Below are 19,933 nucleotides of genomic sequence, written 5' to 3' on the forward strand. Positions count from 1 at the left end.
CAGTCAGGTTACACAGCCAAAGATTTGGCCATCACAACCGCCTCTATCCCAGCCCCTTCCAGGGGGGACCCTTTGACAAGATGCAGCCTGGTATAGTGGAAAGTGCACTGGATTTGGAGTGAGAAGCTCTGGGTTCAAAGGTACTCAGCCCTGGGCAAATTACTTCCCTTCCCTTGAGCCTCAACGTTCTCATCTGTAACCTGGTAATAAGGCTGTCATGAGAAAATGCATTTAAAAGTAGAGTGCTAGATTTGCAAATGTTACCCACTATATAAAAACATAGATTTAAAAAAAAACAAGTTTATTCTGTATAGCACAGGGAACTATATTCAATATCTTGTACTAACCTTTAATGAAAAAGAATATGACAATGAATATATGTATGCATATGCATGGCTGGGACATTGTGCTATACACCAGAAATTAACACACTGTAACTGACTGTATGTCAAAAATAAATAAATAAATAAATAAATAATAAAAATTTAAAATATAAAAATAAAAGTAGAGTGCTAAAAAAACACATGGGACGCTATTATTATCTCACTAACGAGCATCGTGGACAAATTAGTGTGGCCTCTTATATGATGTCCGTATTGGGAAGCGTTTGAAGTGCATCTGGAGGCTGGTCACACAGGTAGTATGTAAAAATTGCTGGCATTAGATAGAATTGGGCTCCTAAAAAAAAAAAAAAAAAAACAGAATTGGGCTCCTACCATCACATGCAGTGTTTTTTTCTCACTACGGCAGGCAGCTAGACAGGGACTGCAAAGTCACCTTCTCTTGCGCGACAGTTAAGAAGCCCAGGTAAAATGTGGCTGCTTGAAATTAGGATGCAAAGCCAGAGCGGGCACTGGCGATGATTTGAAGAAAGGGCTCCCGGGTTCCTGGGACTGGTACACATAGTGACAGGAAGCGGTCTGGGTCACCTCTGCGTAGGGGAGGGGTCTCCAGAAAGACCCGTCCCACATGTGGCTGAATTTGATCCTCTCTGTCAGCTAGGGTAACCCCAGACACCAGCCCCTCTGGGGAGGATTCCCTGAGGTCCAGGCCAGTGACCCCAAGAGGCTTAGGAAGGGGAACACAGTGCTGGGGAAAAATAACCATCCGGGTGCAAAACAGACTTCCCTGCCTTGAGTGATTTTCTCAAGTGCTTTCTCAAGTGCGTCATGCAAATCCTTGCTTCTGGAAATGGGAAGGAAAAGGGAAACCAGTCCTCGCTCTCCGGGGGCTTAGGCTTGAGTCCTGGCTGAGAACCAGAGATCATTGTCTGGCTTCCAGGAAGTTTGCAGGGAAACCTGCTCATTGCTGATGGCTTGGAGTCGACGTGCATCTGTCCTAAGAGCTTGTCTCTAAGAGCAGATGAAATATTGCTTGGGCCTCAAAGACCCCTAGCTTGAGCCATGGACAACGAGGAGCTCAGTCTGTTTGCTGATTCGTCCCCATTTGTGCCCCACCCCAAATTCCATCCTCTACCCTCCTGGTCCCTGATCTGTGCTTCCAGGGGGCAGGGGCTGAACCTCTGAGGGCTTCATCACCCAGGTTCCTTTGTCCTCTGGCTTCTGGTTGGAGTTTGGCCAATGGGAGGAGATTAGAAGGTGGGAGGAGATAGGGGTTGGGGTGTGCCGTCTCCTGGGGCTCCCTCTCTGCCTTGTCACGGTTCCAGCAGTGGCCGGGTTCTCTGCAGGCACAGCCAAGCCATTGGGTCAGGGGAGAAAGGGCCTCTCCCATGACTGCATCCCTCACCACCAGCAGGAAGAGTACTTCCTCCATTGTCCCTCCAGGTACAGAGGTGGTAACGGCTCCATGCTGTTGCTAGACCCTGGACACCTCACCATTTTTTGTCAGTTTCTTAAACTCTACTCACACTTCTTTCAATTGTCCTTTTATTAAATTCTCTTAGGGTAAACCCTGAGTGTGCCCTCTGGTTTCTGCTGGGAACTTGACCAATGCACGTCCCTGCCGAGCGCCTTCTCAGCTGATGATATTCCACAATGACCTCTAGAGAGAAAAATCTCAGGCGTCCAGTTCTAAAATAGTGGTTAGAGGTTTCTCTAGCATACCTAGGCAACTTCAAGAAACATACCAAGACTCAGAAATTGCTCATGTGGAATTCTGCGTCGTCTTCCTCATTGCATTTATCTCATCTATAGTTATTCTAGAATGAAATTTCTGTTCTCTCCCTGTTTGAAGCCCAGGCCAGTTCAGGTTCAACAGTTTCTCTCTGGGTTAAGCCGAGTGTAGAGAACACCGTGAGGTCTCCCCACCCCCATCACACGCACACAGGTTAAAGACACACTTACTTGCCATTGTTGAATATGACGGTACAGTTGGGCCAGCAGTCGTGGTTCACCAGGCCCAGGTTGGGGAAGATGCCCACGCCCACTGCCTGCAGGCCTCTCTGATCACTGAGCGTGAAGCCGTTGCAGTTAATCTGCCCAGAGGGAAAGGAAAGAGTCAGCTAACAGACATAGACGGGGCCCAGAGCACCAGCCCGCTGTCGAAAGCTTTTAGACAAATAGAAAACCCAGCCTCATGCTGGAAAAACAGAAAACCCAATCTCATGCTGGAAGTGCCTAGAGAGTCTGGAAACAAAACAGTCCTTCTCCTGTTATCTGTGTGATTCCAAATGACCCTCAAGATTAGTACCACGGGAGGGGGAGGGTGTAGCTCAGTGGTAGAGCGCTTGCCCAGCATGCACAAGGTCCTGGGTTCAATCCCCAGTACCTCTATTAAATAAATGAATAAATAAACCTAATTATCTCCAAAAAAAGTTAAAGAAAAAAAAGATTAGTACCAAGGGAGAGCCTCACATTTGCTAAACTCTGCCTTATGTGTATGCGTGTCTCCCCTGCTTCCTTTAACTACACACCCTCAACTCCTAAGCTGTTCATAAAACAAAACTGGCATCTTTTTGTGATTATTTGGTGTCTGGTGGATATCTTGTCCTCCCTGTCCACAATTCTAAAATCTGATTGAGTGCAGCATGTATCTCTGAATGCAAGGCACACCAAACTGGTCATTACTTACACGGCACTCAATTTATTTCCTTTTCCTTAAAAAAAAAGTTATTTGTTACAGAAACAGAGCCCAAATATTTGCTCTCAGGGTATAAAGAAATGTCTCCGAATAAATATAACCTAGAAGACATTAATAACTGCACACAAATTTCTGCTATATATAAAAATAAGAGCTATATATACCTGCTGTACATAGTATAACACAATATACATCGACAGATGTGTACTGATGCGTACAGCACATGGCTCTTTGTTATTGAAATTGAAGGAAGTCACGTTTTCCACTCAATCTCATCAGTCATTTAGCAACTACATGAGGTCAGGCCTGTCAATACCACCAGCAAGGTTCATTATCTTGAGCAAGATTCTTCTCTGGGCCCCCTTTTCTCATCTGTAGGTTGAATAAGCTGGACCAGATGGTCGCTGTGGGTCCTTCCAGCCCGGCACCCTGGTGATTATGCCATCCTGTGGCTGTAGCCCCCGGGATCCGGCTATGACACCCATTCACCCCGAGGCGATGGAGCATAACTGCTAAGAGTAGAAACGCTGGCATCAGACAGACTGCTTCCAGTCCTGCCCTGGACAGCAGCTCACTGCATGACCTCTGGCAGCCATGTAACCTCTCTGGGCCGAGGCCTTCAGGTCCATAAAATAGGAGCGTTAAGAGCGCAGACTTCATCTTGTGTTGTAAAGACTGCATAAAATAATGTGTGCATATACACAGGCTATGATGGCTCATTTTATGGGTCAACTTGGCTGGGCTGTGGTGCCCAGATATTCAGTCAAACATTATTCTGTATGTTTCTGTGAAGGTGTTTCTTGGATGAAATTAACATTTAAGTGTGTAGACTTTGAAGAAAGCAGATCAGCCGGCATCATGCAGGTGGGCCTCGTGCAATCAGTTGAAAGCCTTAATAGAACAGAGACTGACTTCCCCTGAGCAAGAAGATATTTGGCCAGCAGATGGTCTTTGAATTTGAATTGCAACCCTTCTTTGGGTCTCCAGTCTCCTGGCCGACTGGCAGATTTTGGATTTACCAAGTTTCCAGAATGCAAGAGCCAATTCATTAAAATAAATCTCTCTCTCTCCCTCTATATATATGTGTGTGTGTATACGAACACATCCTTCTAGTTCTGTTTCTCTGGAGAACTCTACTACAGAAGCATCAGCACATGGTGAGGACTCTGCCAGGCCTATCAGATGGAACCCCATAGCGCACAGTCTGAACCTGCTGATCCCCTGGGCTCCCACCCCACCTCCTAGACTCTCATGACCGAGAGAAGCTGGACTTGTTGCTCCAGGGCAGCAGCCTCCAGAAAGTTCCTACTCTCCTCTCCCTGGTTCCCCATTCTCGGCCCATCTGATCTGGGAAAAGGAAGAGTCTTACTTCCAAAGTGACTGCTGGGCAAGAAGGGCTAGTGATCGGGTCTGTGTTTTCAACGTGGAGGAGAGACAGTAGAGGAGGTGTGGATGAACAGGAGGCAAATCACCCTCCAAGCCTCCCGCTCAGAGCTAATGAGCGGCCTGCGTGTGAGCCGCCAACTTCAGAAGCGGAAGGCAGGACCTCATAGTAAAGCAAGACCAGAAAGGGGTGAGATCTCGTGTGAGGACTCTGTCCCCCTCCAGAGCTTCTCCTGGCTCCCCTTCATCCTCCTCTGGCCTGGCAGCATCTGGAAACTTCCTAGTTGGACCATCCCAGCCGCCCCCCAACCCCGACCCCCACCGTGGGAGAAATGGTACCACGCCGAAGATGTGGGAGATGTACTGCATGCTGAACTGCTGGCTCTGCGGCGGCCAGTACTGCAGGAAAGTGTCCACGTCCACCCGCAGCTCCTTCTGCTCCTCCTCCCCGAAGTGCTCCACGTGGTTCTGCAGGTCGTCCACGGACACCAGGCAGCCCTCCGTGAGCCCGGTGCCCTCTCTCTCCACACGCCACATGATGCGGGCCGCCAGCCTGTGCAGAGGGGCAGGGTTAGGGAGGCCGCACTGCATTCATTCATTCATTCATTCATTCAACAAACACTAGCTGAGTGCCTCATGCATTCCCATCACAGTGTCGGGCCCAAGATACGGTCTGTACTTTAATGTCACAGCCTACACGTTTGGTGCAAATGCTCCCAGCATCAACATCCCCATCGCTTCTGCTCTCCACTGCTGGCTTCATAAGCACCCATCTGCAGACTAGCGTCAGGTCCTACCCTGGCCGGAGTCTGCACGACTTGGGAGCTCTGTAACTGGGGCTCCCCAGTGTTTGGTGATGGCCTCCAGGGGAGGCCACTAATTGTTGCAAATGCAAATGCCTTTTGGGTGTAATGAGTACAAGGGGCTAGTGTACAGCGTGGGACTAGTGGGCTGTGGTGACTTGAAAAGCTGTATATTTTTATTAATTTACAATTTTATTAATTTACAATTTTTAATTTTATTAATTATAAAATTTTATTAATTTTATAATTAGGTACGGGGGATTGAACCCAGGAACTCACACATGCTAAGCACGTGCTCTACCACTGAGCTATACCCACCCCCCAAAAAGTGTGATGTTTTTAAAGGGGTTAGTTGCTATTGAGCTGTAGCTTATTTTGCCAAATCTTTACATTTTTTTAAAGAGAAGCCAGAGCCCCTAATTTTTAAAATTTTTTAAGAATTTTTTAATTGCGTTTAAGTCAGTTTACGATGTTGTGTCAATCTCTGGTGTACAGCACAATTTTTCAGTACTACATGAATATACATATATTCGTTTTCATATTCTTTTTCACCGTGAGCTACTACAAGATCTTGTATATATTTTCCTGTGCTATACAGTATAAACTTGTTTACCTATTCTATAGAACCCCTGATTTTTTTAATGTGAAATTTCCCAATTTTTTTTTTTTTTTTTTGACACGGGCAGATCAGTTTTCAAAAACTAAACACTGGGGAGTCACACAGATCAGGTCTGCAGCCAGTTCCAGCCAGTGGCTGCAGTTTGGAACGGCTGCTGCAGACACCCCGTTCTCCCTCAGAGATGGGCTCCCAGACAAAGAGAGAGACGGAATCCTGCCTGTCTGGGGTTCGTTCCTGGTGTGCCCTCAGCCCAGCTTGCCCGGGCCTGGGGATGCTGTCACTGCTGCTGTCCCCGCTTGACATTCGGGAGTCCCAAGCGCCACCCCCAGGGCCCAGCTCTGACCTGATGTTCTCATTGGGCACCTTCCCGTATCTCCTGATGGCCGAACACTCGTTCTTGTGGCTCAGCCAAGCATCCCTCTGGCAGGTGCGGTCACAGTAATGGGCAAACTTGCACTGCCCGCAGCGATGCAGCTTCTCCTGCCTCTTGAAGCAGGTGTGACACACAAAGTTCACGAGGCTGGAAACGGAGAGAGAAAACGTGACTGGGGGCTGCTGCCCTGGCCGTGGGGGCTCTGGGGCTCCGGTACCAGCTCAGCGGGCTGTCCTTGTCTTTCTAAGCTTCAGATTCCCACTTTTCCAAATGAGGGGCTTGGGTTTCCAAAGGTCCCTTCTAGGTGCAACTGTTCTTTCAGCAGATATGTTTAAGTGAAACCAGTGTGGAGGACACTACTGCACTCTGCGTGTGAGCCCTTCAATTTAACTCAGCAAGTGTGGATTTACAGCTTCTATGCATCAGGCACTGGGAATTCTACGAGTTGCCAGAGGAACCATTGAACTTGCAACCACCATGCGGCGTGAGGAGCAATGAGACAGGGGAGGCACAAGGTATTCCTGGATCACAACGGAGGAGACCCTTGAGGAACCCAGGAAGTCTTCTTGGCCAAGGGAGTGGGTGGAAATTTCTCATGGTCCTCTTGCCAAAAGTCACAGGTCATTGGCACCACCTGGGAGAGGGCCTTCTGCATGACATCTTCTCATTGTTGAAATGGAATGTCCCTTTCCCCAAAGAATTAAAAAATTCTAACTATTTACAACGCGATTAGACATGAAACATGACATTTTACACAAAATGAGGTCTACGCGTTACAACACGTGTCATAGTTCTGTGTGTTTTGCAAGCATAAGAAATACAAGGTCACTGATGTCACTGGTGTTACCTGATGTTGTCTTCTGGCTTAGCCAGAGGGTGGAAGGGATGGGTGGCCAACTCAGCAAACTGCTGTCTCCCCATGTCCTGTGAGGTGCGATGCCAGTAATTTGTTACCCATTGTAAAATACTCAAGGGCATGAAAGTTCAGAGTGTATTTATAAAGAGGGCAGATTCAAGGTTATTCCCATAATAATGTCTTGCTCACTTGCTTGTATCCCCTTAAGCTTTCCTAAGGAGAGAGGCAGAGTAGAATTACACCGGCATACTTAGAAGAGCACAGAATCCGCGGCCATTCCTAACTATGCCACAGAAGGTTTACCCTGACTGAGAATGCCATTTGTCACAAGTGCCCCAGCAGAACAGAACACACCGGCTCCTCTGGGATGCTGACCACTCAGTGGACCCCTGGAGATGGAGAGCTGTGAATTTCTCACTTCTGTCTCAAGTCAGGACTGTATTCTCTGCCAAGTTCACTGGCAGGGACTGGATTGCTGAAGAACCCAAGTAATCTGGATCCCAAGAAGGCTCTAAATCTTGTCTCCTGGCCTGTTATGTAGGGAGGCTGGGCCGGGTGGTCTCTGAGCCCCTGCTCTCACCCAGTAGCCACTAACTCCCAGGCAGCCACCAGAGAGGTAGATCTCTCAGCTGGAAGAGATCCTATAGGTAGGGGGCCAAGGGTACTTCCTTGATACAAATACATCCACTTCCTTGCTTCGCCTGTGAAAGCATCTGCAAGACATGGAGTCTTGGAGGACATTATGCTAAGCGAAATAAGTCAGACAAATACTGTATGATGTCACTTAGATGTGGAATCTAAAAAATACAACTAGTGACTTTAACAAAAAGAAGCAGATTCACAGATTAGAGAACAAACTAGGGGTGGGGGATACAGCTCAGTGGTAGAGCACACGCTTGGTGTGCACGAGGTTCTGGGTTCAATCCCCAGTTCCTCCTTTAAGGGAAAAAATTTAAAACAAACAAACAAGAGAACAAACTAGTGGTTATCAGTCGGGGGAGAGGGAAGGAGGGAGGGGCAATATAGGGATAGGGGATTAAGAGGTACAAACTATTGGGTATAAAATAAACAACAAGGATATATTGTACGTCACAGGGAATATGGTCAACGTTTTATTGTAACTATAAATAGAGTATAACCTTTAAAAATTGTGAACCACTGCATTGTACATCTGTAATTTATATAATATCATACATCAACTATACTTCAATAAAAAAATAAATAAAAGACATGAAGTCCTAAGACCACTTTTTAAATTCCAGGAGAAAGAGTGCTTCTTGCAGCCAGTTTAGCTGGTGACCTTCAGCAAGCCTCCTTTCTCCTCCTGGTCCCATTTATCCACTCTCCACAAGCGTCCCGTTTCTATAACACTTTGCAGTTTTTAAAGAGGTTTTTTGTTTGTTTGTTTGGTTTTTTTTTTTTAAACAATTCTCTTTTGTTAAACCTTCTCAACAACTCTTTTGAGTACAGGTGATCATATCCTCACTGGGATATTATTCTCATGGGGTCCCCGATGCTTGACGCTGCTCCCAGCACAGACGGCAGAGGAAGTCACCAAGCTCACCCGCTTTGCCTGCAGCCCTGAGTGTGCCCTGCCCCAGCCAGCGGGCCCCTACTCACTCTCTGCTTGGCAGCCCTGGGTTATGTCATCTGTCAGAGTCAAGAGAGATGGAAGGGCAGCTGCTGCTCGGCGCCTTGTATGGAAATAACCAGTTACTGGACAGATAAATGCATATAGAAGGTGCCTGCCCGGTGGACGAGCCCTGCAACAGCACAGCCAGAGGGCCTTTCTCAGACAGAGAAAGACAGATACTGTATGTTATCACTTATACAAAATCTAAAAAAATAAAACGAATGAGTATATGGAATGTAAAAAATAAAACAAATGAGTAAGTGTAACAAAACAGTAACAGACTCACTGATACAGAAAACAAGCTAGTGGTTACTGGCGGGGAGAGGGAAGGGAGATAGGAGTAGGGGGTTAAGAGGTGAGAACTACTATACATAAAATAAACAAGCTGCGAAGACACATTGTACAATGCAGGGAATAGAGCCATTATTTTGTAACAATTTTAAATGGAGTATAATCTATAAAAATACTGGATCACTATGTTGTACACTTGAAGCTAATATAATGTCATAATTCAATTATACTTTAATTTTAGAAAGTAACTAAAAATAAGCAAAAAATAAGGTTTAGAGAAAGTATTTATTGGGCATCTTTTATGTGCTGTCCATCGAGCTAGGTGACAGAGAGCCTTAAAAATAAACAAGATACAAATCTTGCCTTCGGGCAGTCCCCAGGCTCACATAACACATAAGGAAAATGAGGCATGCCCTCCAGGGCGCTGGTAACCAGCTGCAGGGTTCGAGGAGGTGAGATCTATCCCCCACTGAGGTGGAGGAGGGAGGACTCCCCAAAGGCTATCACCAAGGAGGGGAGGAGGCATTGTTCTGACCCTCTAAAAATGAGCTGAGTTTGTACTCAGAATGTCAACCTCTTCCATGGAGAGGCACTGGCATGAGTCAAAGGCTTCCATGGGGGAAGTAGTGGGGACAGGCTCGTATGGGAGGCAGGAGTAGCTATTTGACAAGATCCTAGGATGCACCACATCAAGAAATCATCTTGGAAAGATGACCAAGGCTGTAGGGGACCTGGAATGCAACCCTCATTAAGTCCTTATTCTGTAGGCACAGGGGAGACTTTTGCAGAGAGGAGAAAAACAAGCAGAGTTGGAATCCTCACTTTCTTTTCCCCAGTGTATCTACCTAATGTCATTTTTAAACAGCCCGTGTCAGTGCTTAAGGGGCATCGCTGGATTCACGTTTGCAAGATTATATACCTTAGCAGAAGAAGCTCGGTGGTACTGTTTCCCTCGGTCAGACCTAGGGGTTGCCCATTTATTTTTAACATCTCGTCCATTAAAATAGCAATCTCAAGATTTTCTCTGCCACAGCCTGGACGCACCTCTCACACACTAGCTGTGACCAAAGTAAATGAGTGAAGCTGACATTGTTACGGGGACAACCTGACATTTGACCTAATCTATGTTTAAAAGGCAATTATTCCCACACGTCTGCATTTAAGGATTAGTCAATAGAATTTAGCAACATAGCTCATAATGGATCACGTGGCATATCAACACGTCCTACCTCCGCGGCTAAATTAATGTGCCGAATTAAAGGCAGATTTCTGAATCTCCTGTGGTTATCCTCAGCATTAAGTGCAAACATTCAAGGCTGTAACCTGAATACTTTCAGTTATTCACTCATTTTCTGAACTAACTGTTCAGGAATTTGTCTAATCCCTTTATTAAATTATTTCCATTTATAGCATCATATATCCCCCACCAGCTACCCATCAGCTGTCACCAGATTAAAGGCCACACGTGCATTTGTGCATATGCCATGGTTAATTCTGGTGTCCCCATGGGCCCACAGAGAATTACACGGGCTGAGAGCCCAGCTCTTTCCACTGGACCTGAAGAAGCCGTGACTGGCCTGATTTTTCAAAAAAACCTGGCTGAAGTTAATTTCATTTAAAATATGCTTCTTTTTCTCATGTTCTCATCTTTGTTTTTCCCTACACACACACACACACACACATCTTTGGGCATTTTCAGCTCAATCATTTAGGAGCTGGTCAAGAACTTAAAAAAATATCCTCTATCCTTGTCACAGCTTAACATCTTTTGGGATAAATTAGATTAATAGGAAATTCATATTATTGGTTGTGGTAGGCTGAATAAATAGCACCCCCCAAAATACCAACATCCTAATCTTAGAAATTGCAAATACGTTACCTTACATGGCAATAGGGACTCTGTAGGTGTAATTAAGATTAAAGACCTTGAGGTAGGAGGATAATCTGAATCCCCTGGGTGGGCCTAACATAATCACAAGGGTCCTTAGAAGAGGAGGCGGGAGGTCGAAGGAGGAGAAGATGCTCCGGAGCTGCTTTGAAGATGGAGCCCAGGGATGCAGGCAGCCTGCAGAAGCTGGAAAAGCCTAGGAAACGTAGCCGTGTGGATGCATTTCAAATCTCTGACCTCCAGAATTGCGTGGTAATAAATTTGTGTCATTAAAGTCACTTAATTTGTGGTAATTTTTCACACTAACAGTTGGAAAGTAATATATTGGTTTGTTATTACAAGCGTTTTTTCCCTGTATAATCGCACGTATGTTTCTATTTCTCACCTAAGAGCTTCTGCATCTAACCATCCTCAGGCCCCAGAACCAGATCTTGATTCTTCCGAAATTGACGGGTGCATACTCTTTCTTTTGTTAAGGGTGAATATTATTAATTGGACTGAAAAGAACAAAAGAAAATTAAGCAGGCAATGCTGGGCCCACATGTGTGTCAGGGTGGGGAGTGGGGGCAGGGAGAAATGACTGGACGAGGTCCCAGGAGGCTCACACCTGCTCTGTGACTCACCCCTGTGTGACCCGGGGAAGGCCTCACTGAGCCTCAGTTTCCCCACCTGTAAGAGAGGATTGCATGAATTCCGTGACTCTCAGCCTTCTTCTGGGTTAAGGACCATTTGGAAAGTGATGAAAGGTGTCAATTTTCTCCCCAGAAATAAAAAGCACGCATGCACAGTCACATAAACTTTGATCCTCCAATTATAGGTGCTTCTCTTGCTAAGGATCCATAGACCCGGGTTAGGAACCCATAGGCTAGAAATACTCTAAATTTAAGACATCTGGGACTGTTAAACAAGAATAATCAAATGGTATGTTTGGCTTCTAGAACTGCCCACAAGCACCTTTCTTGTGCCATTTCTTGTGTTTGATGCTAAAATAGAATAATAATCAGAACAAGCAATATTCCTAGCACCCCTCTCTTGCTGCACGGGAGTCCTTTGCATGTACTGAAGCAATGGTGCAACCCAGAGGACCTCAGGATGGAAGAGACCACACGACCCAATTCCCTTCTACTGCTCCATGTACACCGCCTCTGCCAGGTTGTCACCAGGAAATACACAACCTTGGAAACAGCCCTTTCCACCTGCAGACGGTGTCAACAGCCCCGTTCTACCTAGCGGGCAACAGAGACTCAGTATCAAGGGCCTAAAAGCTTGCAGGTGCCCCAGGAAAAGGTTTGGGACTGGTAACACCTTTTAATAGTTCCAAAATTGTCTTAAAAAAAAAAAAGCTGCAAAATGGAAATTAACAACAATTTCAAAAACCATTCTGAAGCGGTAAGAAGAAACTACACTCTGACATGTTGTGAGTTGGTGCCTCTAAACGTAAAGATATCTAAGACCTACTTAATTCTTCAATGGCTTGAGCTCTGACTAGATCTTTTTATCCACCACACCCCCACTCCCTTTTTTTGACCTGAACTATGACTCTGTAACTTCTGCTCAAGGTGCCTTGAGTTCTCACCCTTCTGTCAATTAAAAAAGAAGAAGTTCAGAACCCTCTTTCTTGAAAATGACAGTTCAGTGTGTGTAGATGACTATTAGGAGAAGTTCTTTAATGTGACTGTAAAACATGCTTCAGATCCTGTCCCTGGTCATTTCTTCGGAATCTATGCAAGGCTGGCCACGCATCTTTGGTTGTGGCTATTGTTTGTAGGTGATGGTGATGGTGCAGATTTATTCATATTGTAGTAAGTTACAATTCATATTGTAATAAATTGTGCCTCATGGACCTTAGTCTGTGGGTCGACTGGGTTACCCCACTGATTGATTTTATATTTTGGAAAAGATGGAGGTTGTACATCAGAGGACTGGAGGAGTCCTTCCAAGGCCAAGCAGAGCAAAGATAAGGGTCTAATCTCCTGGCTGAAGGCCTCTGTCACTTTTAAGATTAAAACCATTTATCTTCTGATTCCATTTGATGTAAAATGAACTAAATAAGCTATAAAAGGAAGATGAAAGATGCAATGGCACTAAGTAACTGGAATAAAAAATAAATAAACTAAAAGAAAGAAACTTAAAGCTTAGAGACCGTTTTAAAAGCTATATGTAAGGTAAGGAAAATGGAGAGTTTTAAAAATAAGATGAAAGACATGAAAAATTAGAGAAAGTCAAAACTAATGAAGAATGATTTAAAAAATGAAATCCAAAGAGCTAAGAAACCAAAATGATACAAAACAATTCAGACAACTTAGAAGTCCTGAACATTAAGGAGTAATAAATGAGCTACAATACAATTTTACAATGAGGATATCAATAGAAAACAGAAAAATCACAAAAGGAGAAATGTAATGATCAACAAACACACTTTTTAAAGAATTTTCACCTCCCTAATAATAAAATATTCAAAACAAAATAATACTTTCCATAGTGTCTGTACCAATTTACATTCCCACCAACAATATACAACGGTTCCCTTCTCTCTACATCCTTGCCAACATTTGTTATTTGTGTTCTTTTTGATGATGGCCATTCTGACAGGTGTGAGATGATATCTCATTGTGATTTTGATTTGCATTTCCCTGATATTAGTGAAGATACTGAGCAACTTTTCATGTTCCTGTTGGCCATCTGTATTTCCTCTTTTGGAAAAATGTCTGTTCAGTTCTTCTGCCCGTATTTTAAATGGGTTAGTTGGTTGGTTGGTTGCTTTTTAATTGAAGTACAGTTGATGTAAAATGTTGTATTAGTTTCTGGTGTACGGCATGGATGGACTTGGAGGGCATTACGCTAAGTGAAGTAAGTCAGAGAAAGACAAATACTGTAAGATGTCACTTACGTGTAGAATCTAAACAAATACAACAAACTAGTGAACATAACAGAAAAGAAACAGACTCAGATGTAGAGAAGGAACTAGTGGTTACCAGTGGGGAGAGGGAAAGGGGAGGGGCATGATGGAGGTGGAGGATTAAGAGGTACAAACTATCTGGCATAAAATTAGCTAAAAGGATGTATTGTGAAACATGGGGAATATAGCCAATATTTTATAATAATTATAAATGGAGTATAACCTTTAAAAACTATACTGAATACCTGTAACATATAATATTGTACATCAACTAAACTTCAATTTAAAAATACTATATTGTAAAATAAATACATAAATTTTAAAAATAAAAAAAATAAAAATAATATAAAATAAAATTGAAGATATAGAATGAAAAATGATAATAATATTAAAATAAGTTTTAAAGGTTATGTTGAAAAATGCAAAGTAACAGATAGCTTTCTGCACTGGCCAGGGCTGTGGGGGCAGACAAACACTCTACTGCTCATGGAGAAATTAGTTTGATTCTTTTTGGTGGAGTGATTTGGAAATCTATATTAAGAGCCTTAAAGATGTCTTTTGAATCTAAAATGCATACTTCTAAGAGTTTATCTTTAATAAATAATCAGAGATGTAAGGAAAGATCTACTAGGAAAAGTAGGAAATGATCTTGATATCCAAAATACAGCAATTCTTAAATTGATGAACAACAGTCAACAAAAAGAATACTATACAGTCATCAAAAACGCTTTAGAGGAATGCCCACAGTTTGGAAAGTTGCTCACAACATATTGTGAAGTAAAGAAAACAAGTTGCACAATAATTCTACTTTTGTGTAAAGAAAAAATGTATACATGAATTACATTGAATTTAAGATATTGTCAATTATTAAGTGCACAATTTTTACCACTAAGAAACAACATTAAAGTGCTCCCAATTAAACCATAATGAGGGGAGAAGATGTAGCCCAAGTGGTAGAGTGCATGTCTAGCATGCACAAGGTCCTGGGTTCAATCCCCAGTATCTCCTCTAAAAATAAATAAATATATCAATAAACCTAATTATCCCCCTCATTTTAAAAAAAATTAAACAATATTGAGCCATAGACTGTAGGAGATATCACAATTAAAGAGATGTTAAAATGAAATACGTATTCTAGAATTGATAAAATACTATATTCTGTCATTCCTTTCATTGTGAAATAACCCTTCCCCCAATAATTTAATATCTTGAAGTTAGGGAAGCACTTTACAATCAAAATATACATTTAATATAGTGTTTCTCCCACCACCACACCCTACCTACAAATCACAGAGATTATGAAAATATTTTATATGCAACATATTTGCATAAAACTATTGTAAGAAGTCAATTATACCTCATTAAAAATATTGTAAGGACATTCTTAACAGAATATTAACAGTAGTTTTCTCTAAATACTAAGATTGCAGGGAATTTTTATTTTTTTGTTTTGGTTTTTCTGTAATTTCTGAATTTTCTAAAATAAGCTTTAAAAAAAAATCCAAACAAGACGGCATCATTAATTCCCAGATTAGCTCCACCTCATGCAAAAATGAGCAAGATCACTCAGGCTAAAGAATCACGGAGCTCCTATTCTCTGTCCTCCCTAGAACTGGGAACCCTCAGAATAAAGAGCAAGAGGGGCAGAGAGCAACCTTTAACAGTTCATCCACCACCCTTGGGGTCTCATTCACTTTAGAAGACTATGTCCGTGAAAGACAGCTCCTTGGTAAATTGACCTTACCCACCAAATTCACCTTCATCTCTTTCCAGCACCCAACCCAAAAATACCTAAAAGCCAAGCAAATAGATTTCCTTTTAAATGCCCATTAGTAGTGGCTGCCTGGAGTACTCTGCTAGAAAGAACTCTGAGGCCATGTTGGCATTCAGGAGGAAGGAGCTGCCTGATTGATTAGCCATGTCTGCCCTGGTGCAATCATGGTGCCTGATTGATTTGCCGTGTCTGCCAGGGATCATGGTGGCCCAAGTGTTACACACTTGCCAGGTCTGAAAGGATTGTCTCTACCTAATTCTTGCTCCTTTATCTTTAAGCAGACCACCTGTTTTTCCAACCAGCAAAATTAAAGAGACCCTAACCAGACTAAGGACTATATTATAAGGGCCTGGATTGTTGCTGTTAATGCGAAACCCAATCTATTCTAGCAAAGACACAATTCAGCTTGCCAGCATTATATTTTAAAACTGAATATCGCATACATGATGAACCAGTAATTCAACTCCTAGGATACACACCACGTGTATCTGTTCACTGAGAGAGAGAAACAAAAATGTCCATAGCAACCACTCAGAGGACAACGGAAGAAGAAACGGTGATACTCACAAGCTCACACAGAGCTTATTCATTTCATTAGTTACACAAAACCATATGGATGAGTAATAAAAGTACATTTGAGTGAAAGAAGCAAGTGGCATAAAACCACATATAATATCTACCTTTGTTTAAAAGCTCAAAAACAAAATATAAACGCTAAGTGATATATCGTTTAGGAATATGTACATATATGACAAAACTGTCATTCAAAAGGCAGAGGAATAAATAACCCAAAATTCAGGATACTACTGTAGTTACCTTTGGGACAAGCAAGGGGCTGGGTAGGGAAAGATGCAGGTATTGGAATATTCTAGTTAAGCAGGATGGTGGTTCATGGGTGTTCATTTCTTGTTATGATTCATAACATATATGTATATACAAGTATATATCTGTCATATATCGTTTGAAAGAAGAGATTTTCATTCAATGCCGTGCTCAACTAAAAATAGAATCTTCCTTCATGTTTGTGTTTGGAGGGTAAGACGGAAAGCCTGGCTTGCAATAACAGGGATTAGAACGTGCCTCTTTTATAGAGTGACTTTTGTGGATGACTCAGTCCTACCTCCGCAATCAGGTTTCTCCTCTATAGTGGCTGTCTCCCCAGGAGCCTAAAATGAGAGTGAGGACAGAAAGGGAAAAGCTTTCCTCTGATCCCTCCCCAGCTGTCTCAGGTACCCCGAGCAGCCCCCTCATCTTTGCAGTGACCGGTTTAGGTAAACAACTTTTTTAAAAGCACCTCTTCTAGATTTTTTTCAATCATTTTAAAGATCATTTACTCCAATCACCTTAATTTTTATTACTATTGTAATAATAATAATACAATATTTTATTAGTATTTTATCTGCAATATACACTGAAGTTGTTTTTGTAGTTATGACTTCAATTGAATGATGTATTCTTTATAGTAAAAAAAACATGTAAACAACCTAAATGGCCAGTCATAAAGGAGTGGTTGGACAGCACACAGCCGTTAAATACTATGCTTATGAAGAAAGTATAGTAACACAGAAGATACCTAAGTCATTACATAAAAAAAAAGATAGTTTATATAATAAGATCCCTGTTTACAGTACAAACAAATGAAACCTATGTTTTAAAATAAACTGGAAGGAAATAGTCAACAATGCTGAGTTGTTATCTTTGTGTGAAAATACATTTTTTTCTTCCTAAGTTTTACTTTTGTAATGGAAGAAAACCCAAACATTCTTGAAAGGGGAACTGATTGGCTATATTGGCTTTTAGGAAGTTGGAGGCACCCATGGAGGTGTCGTTCCAGGAAAGGCAAGGTGCAACTCAGTAGCAACACCACAAACGTTGTTCAGAATTCCTGTGTTTCTAGCTTTTTATGATTTAATTCTGCATCCAACTGACTCCTCAACCACACACACACACACACACACACACACACACACACACAAAGGTAAATTAATAAAGTAAGACACACTTCCCCTGAAAAGGTATTACTGTCATCTCAGTGCCATTACGTTCCTCAGCTGGTAGCCAGCCATGTACTCCATTCGCTGTCTTTTCCCTGAAGGTCTTGGTAGGCTGGATGACATGAGAATTTGAATGCTATTCAAATTATCTCTGAAAAGCAGCACCCGTTCCCTGGATGGTCAGTGCAGGGAGCCAATCATGAACCTAGATTATCAGAAGCCATCTTAATTCAGGCCCCACAAACGTCAGGCAGGTCACCTCAACTTTTGAGCTCAGGGAATACTGTCATAATTTAATCACAGTGTCCAGGGTTTTTAAATAAAGATTTAGTACTATTTTTTTCTTCTAATTTTGTTCTTTTTTTGGAAGGGGGAGGCTGTGGGTTTTTTCTCTTTTTTTTTTTTTTTTTTTGAGATTTAGTACTAATTCAAAAGTCTGGTGGTCAAGTATGGACAAGATTGTGGGTAAATGGGAATGTAAATTTAATAGAGCCACTCTGGAGAGCCTATTAAAACAAAAAACAGCACACCCTGTGGCACAATTCCTCTTCTAACCATTTATCTTAGAGAATAACCACACACGTATACAAGTGGACATGGTCAAGGATTTTAATTGCAGAAATGTTTGTTCTTATGAATAATTGGAAACCACCAAATGTCTCTCACTAGGGGAATAGATTTTTTAAACTTTATATATTTATAGAGTTGAGTACCTACAAGAGTTAAAATTGGTGATCCATATACTATATGGACCAACATGGATAGATCTACATGTGGGCAAAAAATTAAAAAGAGATCTTTACAGATTTAAAAGAAGTGGGTATAGGGGGTGAGGGTATAGGGCAGTGGTAGAGGGCATGCTTAGCAAGCTTGAGGTCCTGGGTTCAATCTCCAGAAACTCTGTTAAAAAAATTAAAATAAACACATAAATAAATAGATCTAATTATTCCCCCAAAACACTAACAAACAAATGAAAGAAGTGGCTATAGACTTAAAGTCCCCATCAGGATAAATAACAAAACATGTTTTTTGGGAAAAGAGCAAGTTCCAGAATGACATCTGAAATACGATGCCATTCCTGTAAAAAAAAAAAAAAAAAAAAAAGGAAAAGGAAAAAAGACAAGCAACAGACATACATTTTGACAGGTACGTATATAAATATATGTAATAGCACAAGAACATTCTAGAAGGAAACGCATTGAGAGCACAACAGGGATTACCTCTGAAGAGAGACAGAGGAGACTGGGATGAAAGCTGGGAAAGGTAAAAGGGGATTCCAGTTCCTTGGTGATATTTTAATCTTTCAGAGGTAAATGGATTCCAGTGTTATTCATGTGTTTACAACTTTTTTTAAGTCTCAGGAATTATTTAATCCTCTAATATATTTTTTATACCTCAGAAGCTAAAAACACGGCGCCTTCTGTAAGACAGTGTTTCCTAGGGCACCACACCCACCTCTCCACTCCCCTTGCCTCCGCCCTCACCACACACAGCGCTCCCACACAGCCAAGTTCACGGTTCACACCCCGTGCCCTGAGAGAGCGCCCCACCGCCGCCGCTCACCTCTGCACCACCTGGCCACCAGAACAATCCCCACTGGCCGTGACTCTTTGCAGAAAAAGTTACGCCAGGAAACAGTCAGACTACCATTCCTTATCAGTGGTCACATGGGGTTCATCCCTCTCCCTGATGATTTTGAGAGTCAGCTCTCTTAGAGCGTGGCACCAGCCCAGCCAACCGGAGAGAAGGCAACAAGCCACATTCTGTACCTGTCAAAAACCACCGCGGAGTAAGCCCGCTCTGCAAAGATGACATCCGAAGCCCAGAACTCCTTAGTGGCCTTCAGACCCCTGCCTTTGCCCTCGGAAGTGAAGACCTCCACGTTCTCCATTCTCCCTATAGTCATCTCAGAGTCTTCGGGCCGCTGGGCAGATATTTAACACTGAGCCAAGTCCCTTGTCCTCGCTGCTATTTCAACACCTTCAGCATCCCAAAGAGCAGGCCTATAAATGGACAAGCACCTCCCCTTCCCTACCCACTTCCAGCCCCTGGGCCCTCACCTCCCCCTCCGCCGCCCTCCCTGGCCAGGGGGATGGGGCAGGCCAGAGGATGGTGATCTGGGAAGGGTCCCATTCATCGCCCAGCAAAGCTGGCAAAGTAGAAAATGACCAGGGGCCAGTGTGCTTCTCAAATTCCTGGGAACTTTTGAAAAGTTCCTCTGCGAGGACTTAATTGAGTCCTGGATGGCAATCCGTGCTCAGCTTCAGCTGGAATAGGCAGCACTTGGTCAGTAGGGTATTTTTAGCAGCCAGATGCCTCTGTCAATCCAGAGCAGACAGCTGAAACGGTCCAGGAGAAGAGGTGAAGTGATGCTTGCTGCT

The 19,933-nt window shown here is 42.9% G+C and overlaps 1 protein-coding gene across 4 annotated transcripts in view; it reads right to left on the bottom strand.

Moving 5' to 3' along the window:
- Window positions 1-19,538, bottom strand: part of SMYD1 (SET and MYND domain containing 1) — a 33,116-nt gene extending 13,578 nt beyond the window's left edge. Inside the window, exons 1-4 of one of the 4 annotated variants that reach the window (XM_010958958.3) lie at window positions 19,322-19,538; window positions 6,188-6,364; window positions 4,762-4,975; window positions 2,304-2,434 (exon numbers count right to left, since the gene is read on the bottom strand). In XM_010958958.3, coding sequence (XP_010957260.1) covers window positions 2,304-2,434; window positions 4,762-4,975; window positions 6,188-6,364; window positions 19,322-19,458 — 659 coding nt within the window. In that variant the 5' untranslated portion in view covers window positions 19,459-19,538. Of the gene's footprint in view, window positions 1-2,303; window positions 2,435-4,761; window positions 4,976-6,187; window positions 6,365-7,064; window positions 7,142-17,560; window positions 17,602-19,321 lie in introns of those variants that run through there. The other 3 variants (XM_010958956.3, XM_074354399.1, XM_074354398.1) reach the window with 3 other exon arrangements.
- Between the last annotated feature and the right edge of the window lie 395 nt (window positions 19,539-19,933).

Source organism: Camelus bactrianus, chromosome 28, assembly GCF_048773025.1.
Source record: "Camelus bactrianus isolate YW-2024 breed Bactrian camel chromosome 28, ASM4877302v1, whole genome shotgun sequence".
Taxonomy (NCBI): Eukaryota; Metazoa; Chordata; class Mammalia; order Artiodactyla; family Camelidae; genus Camelus; species Camelus bactrianus.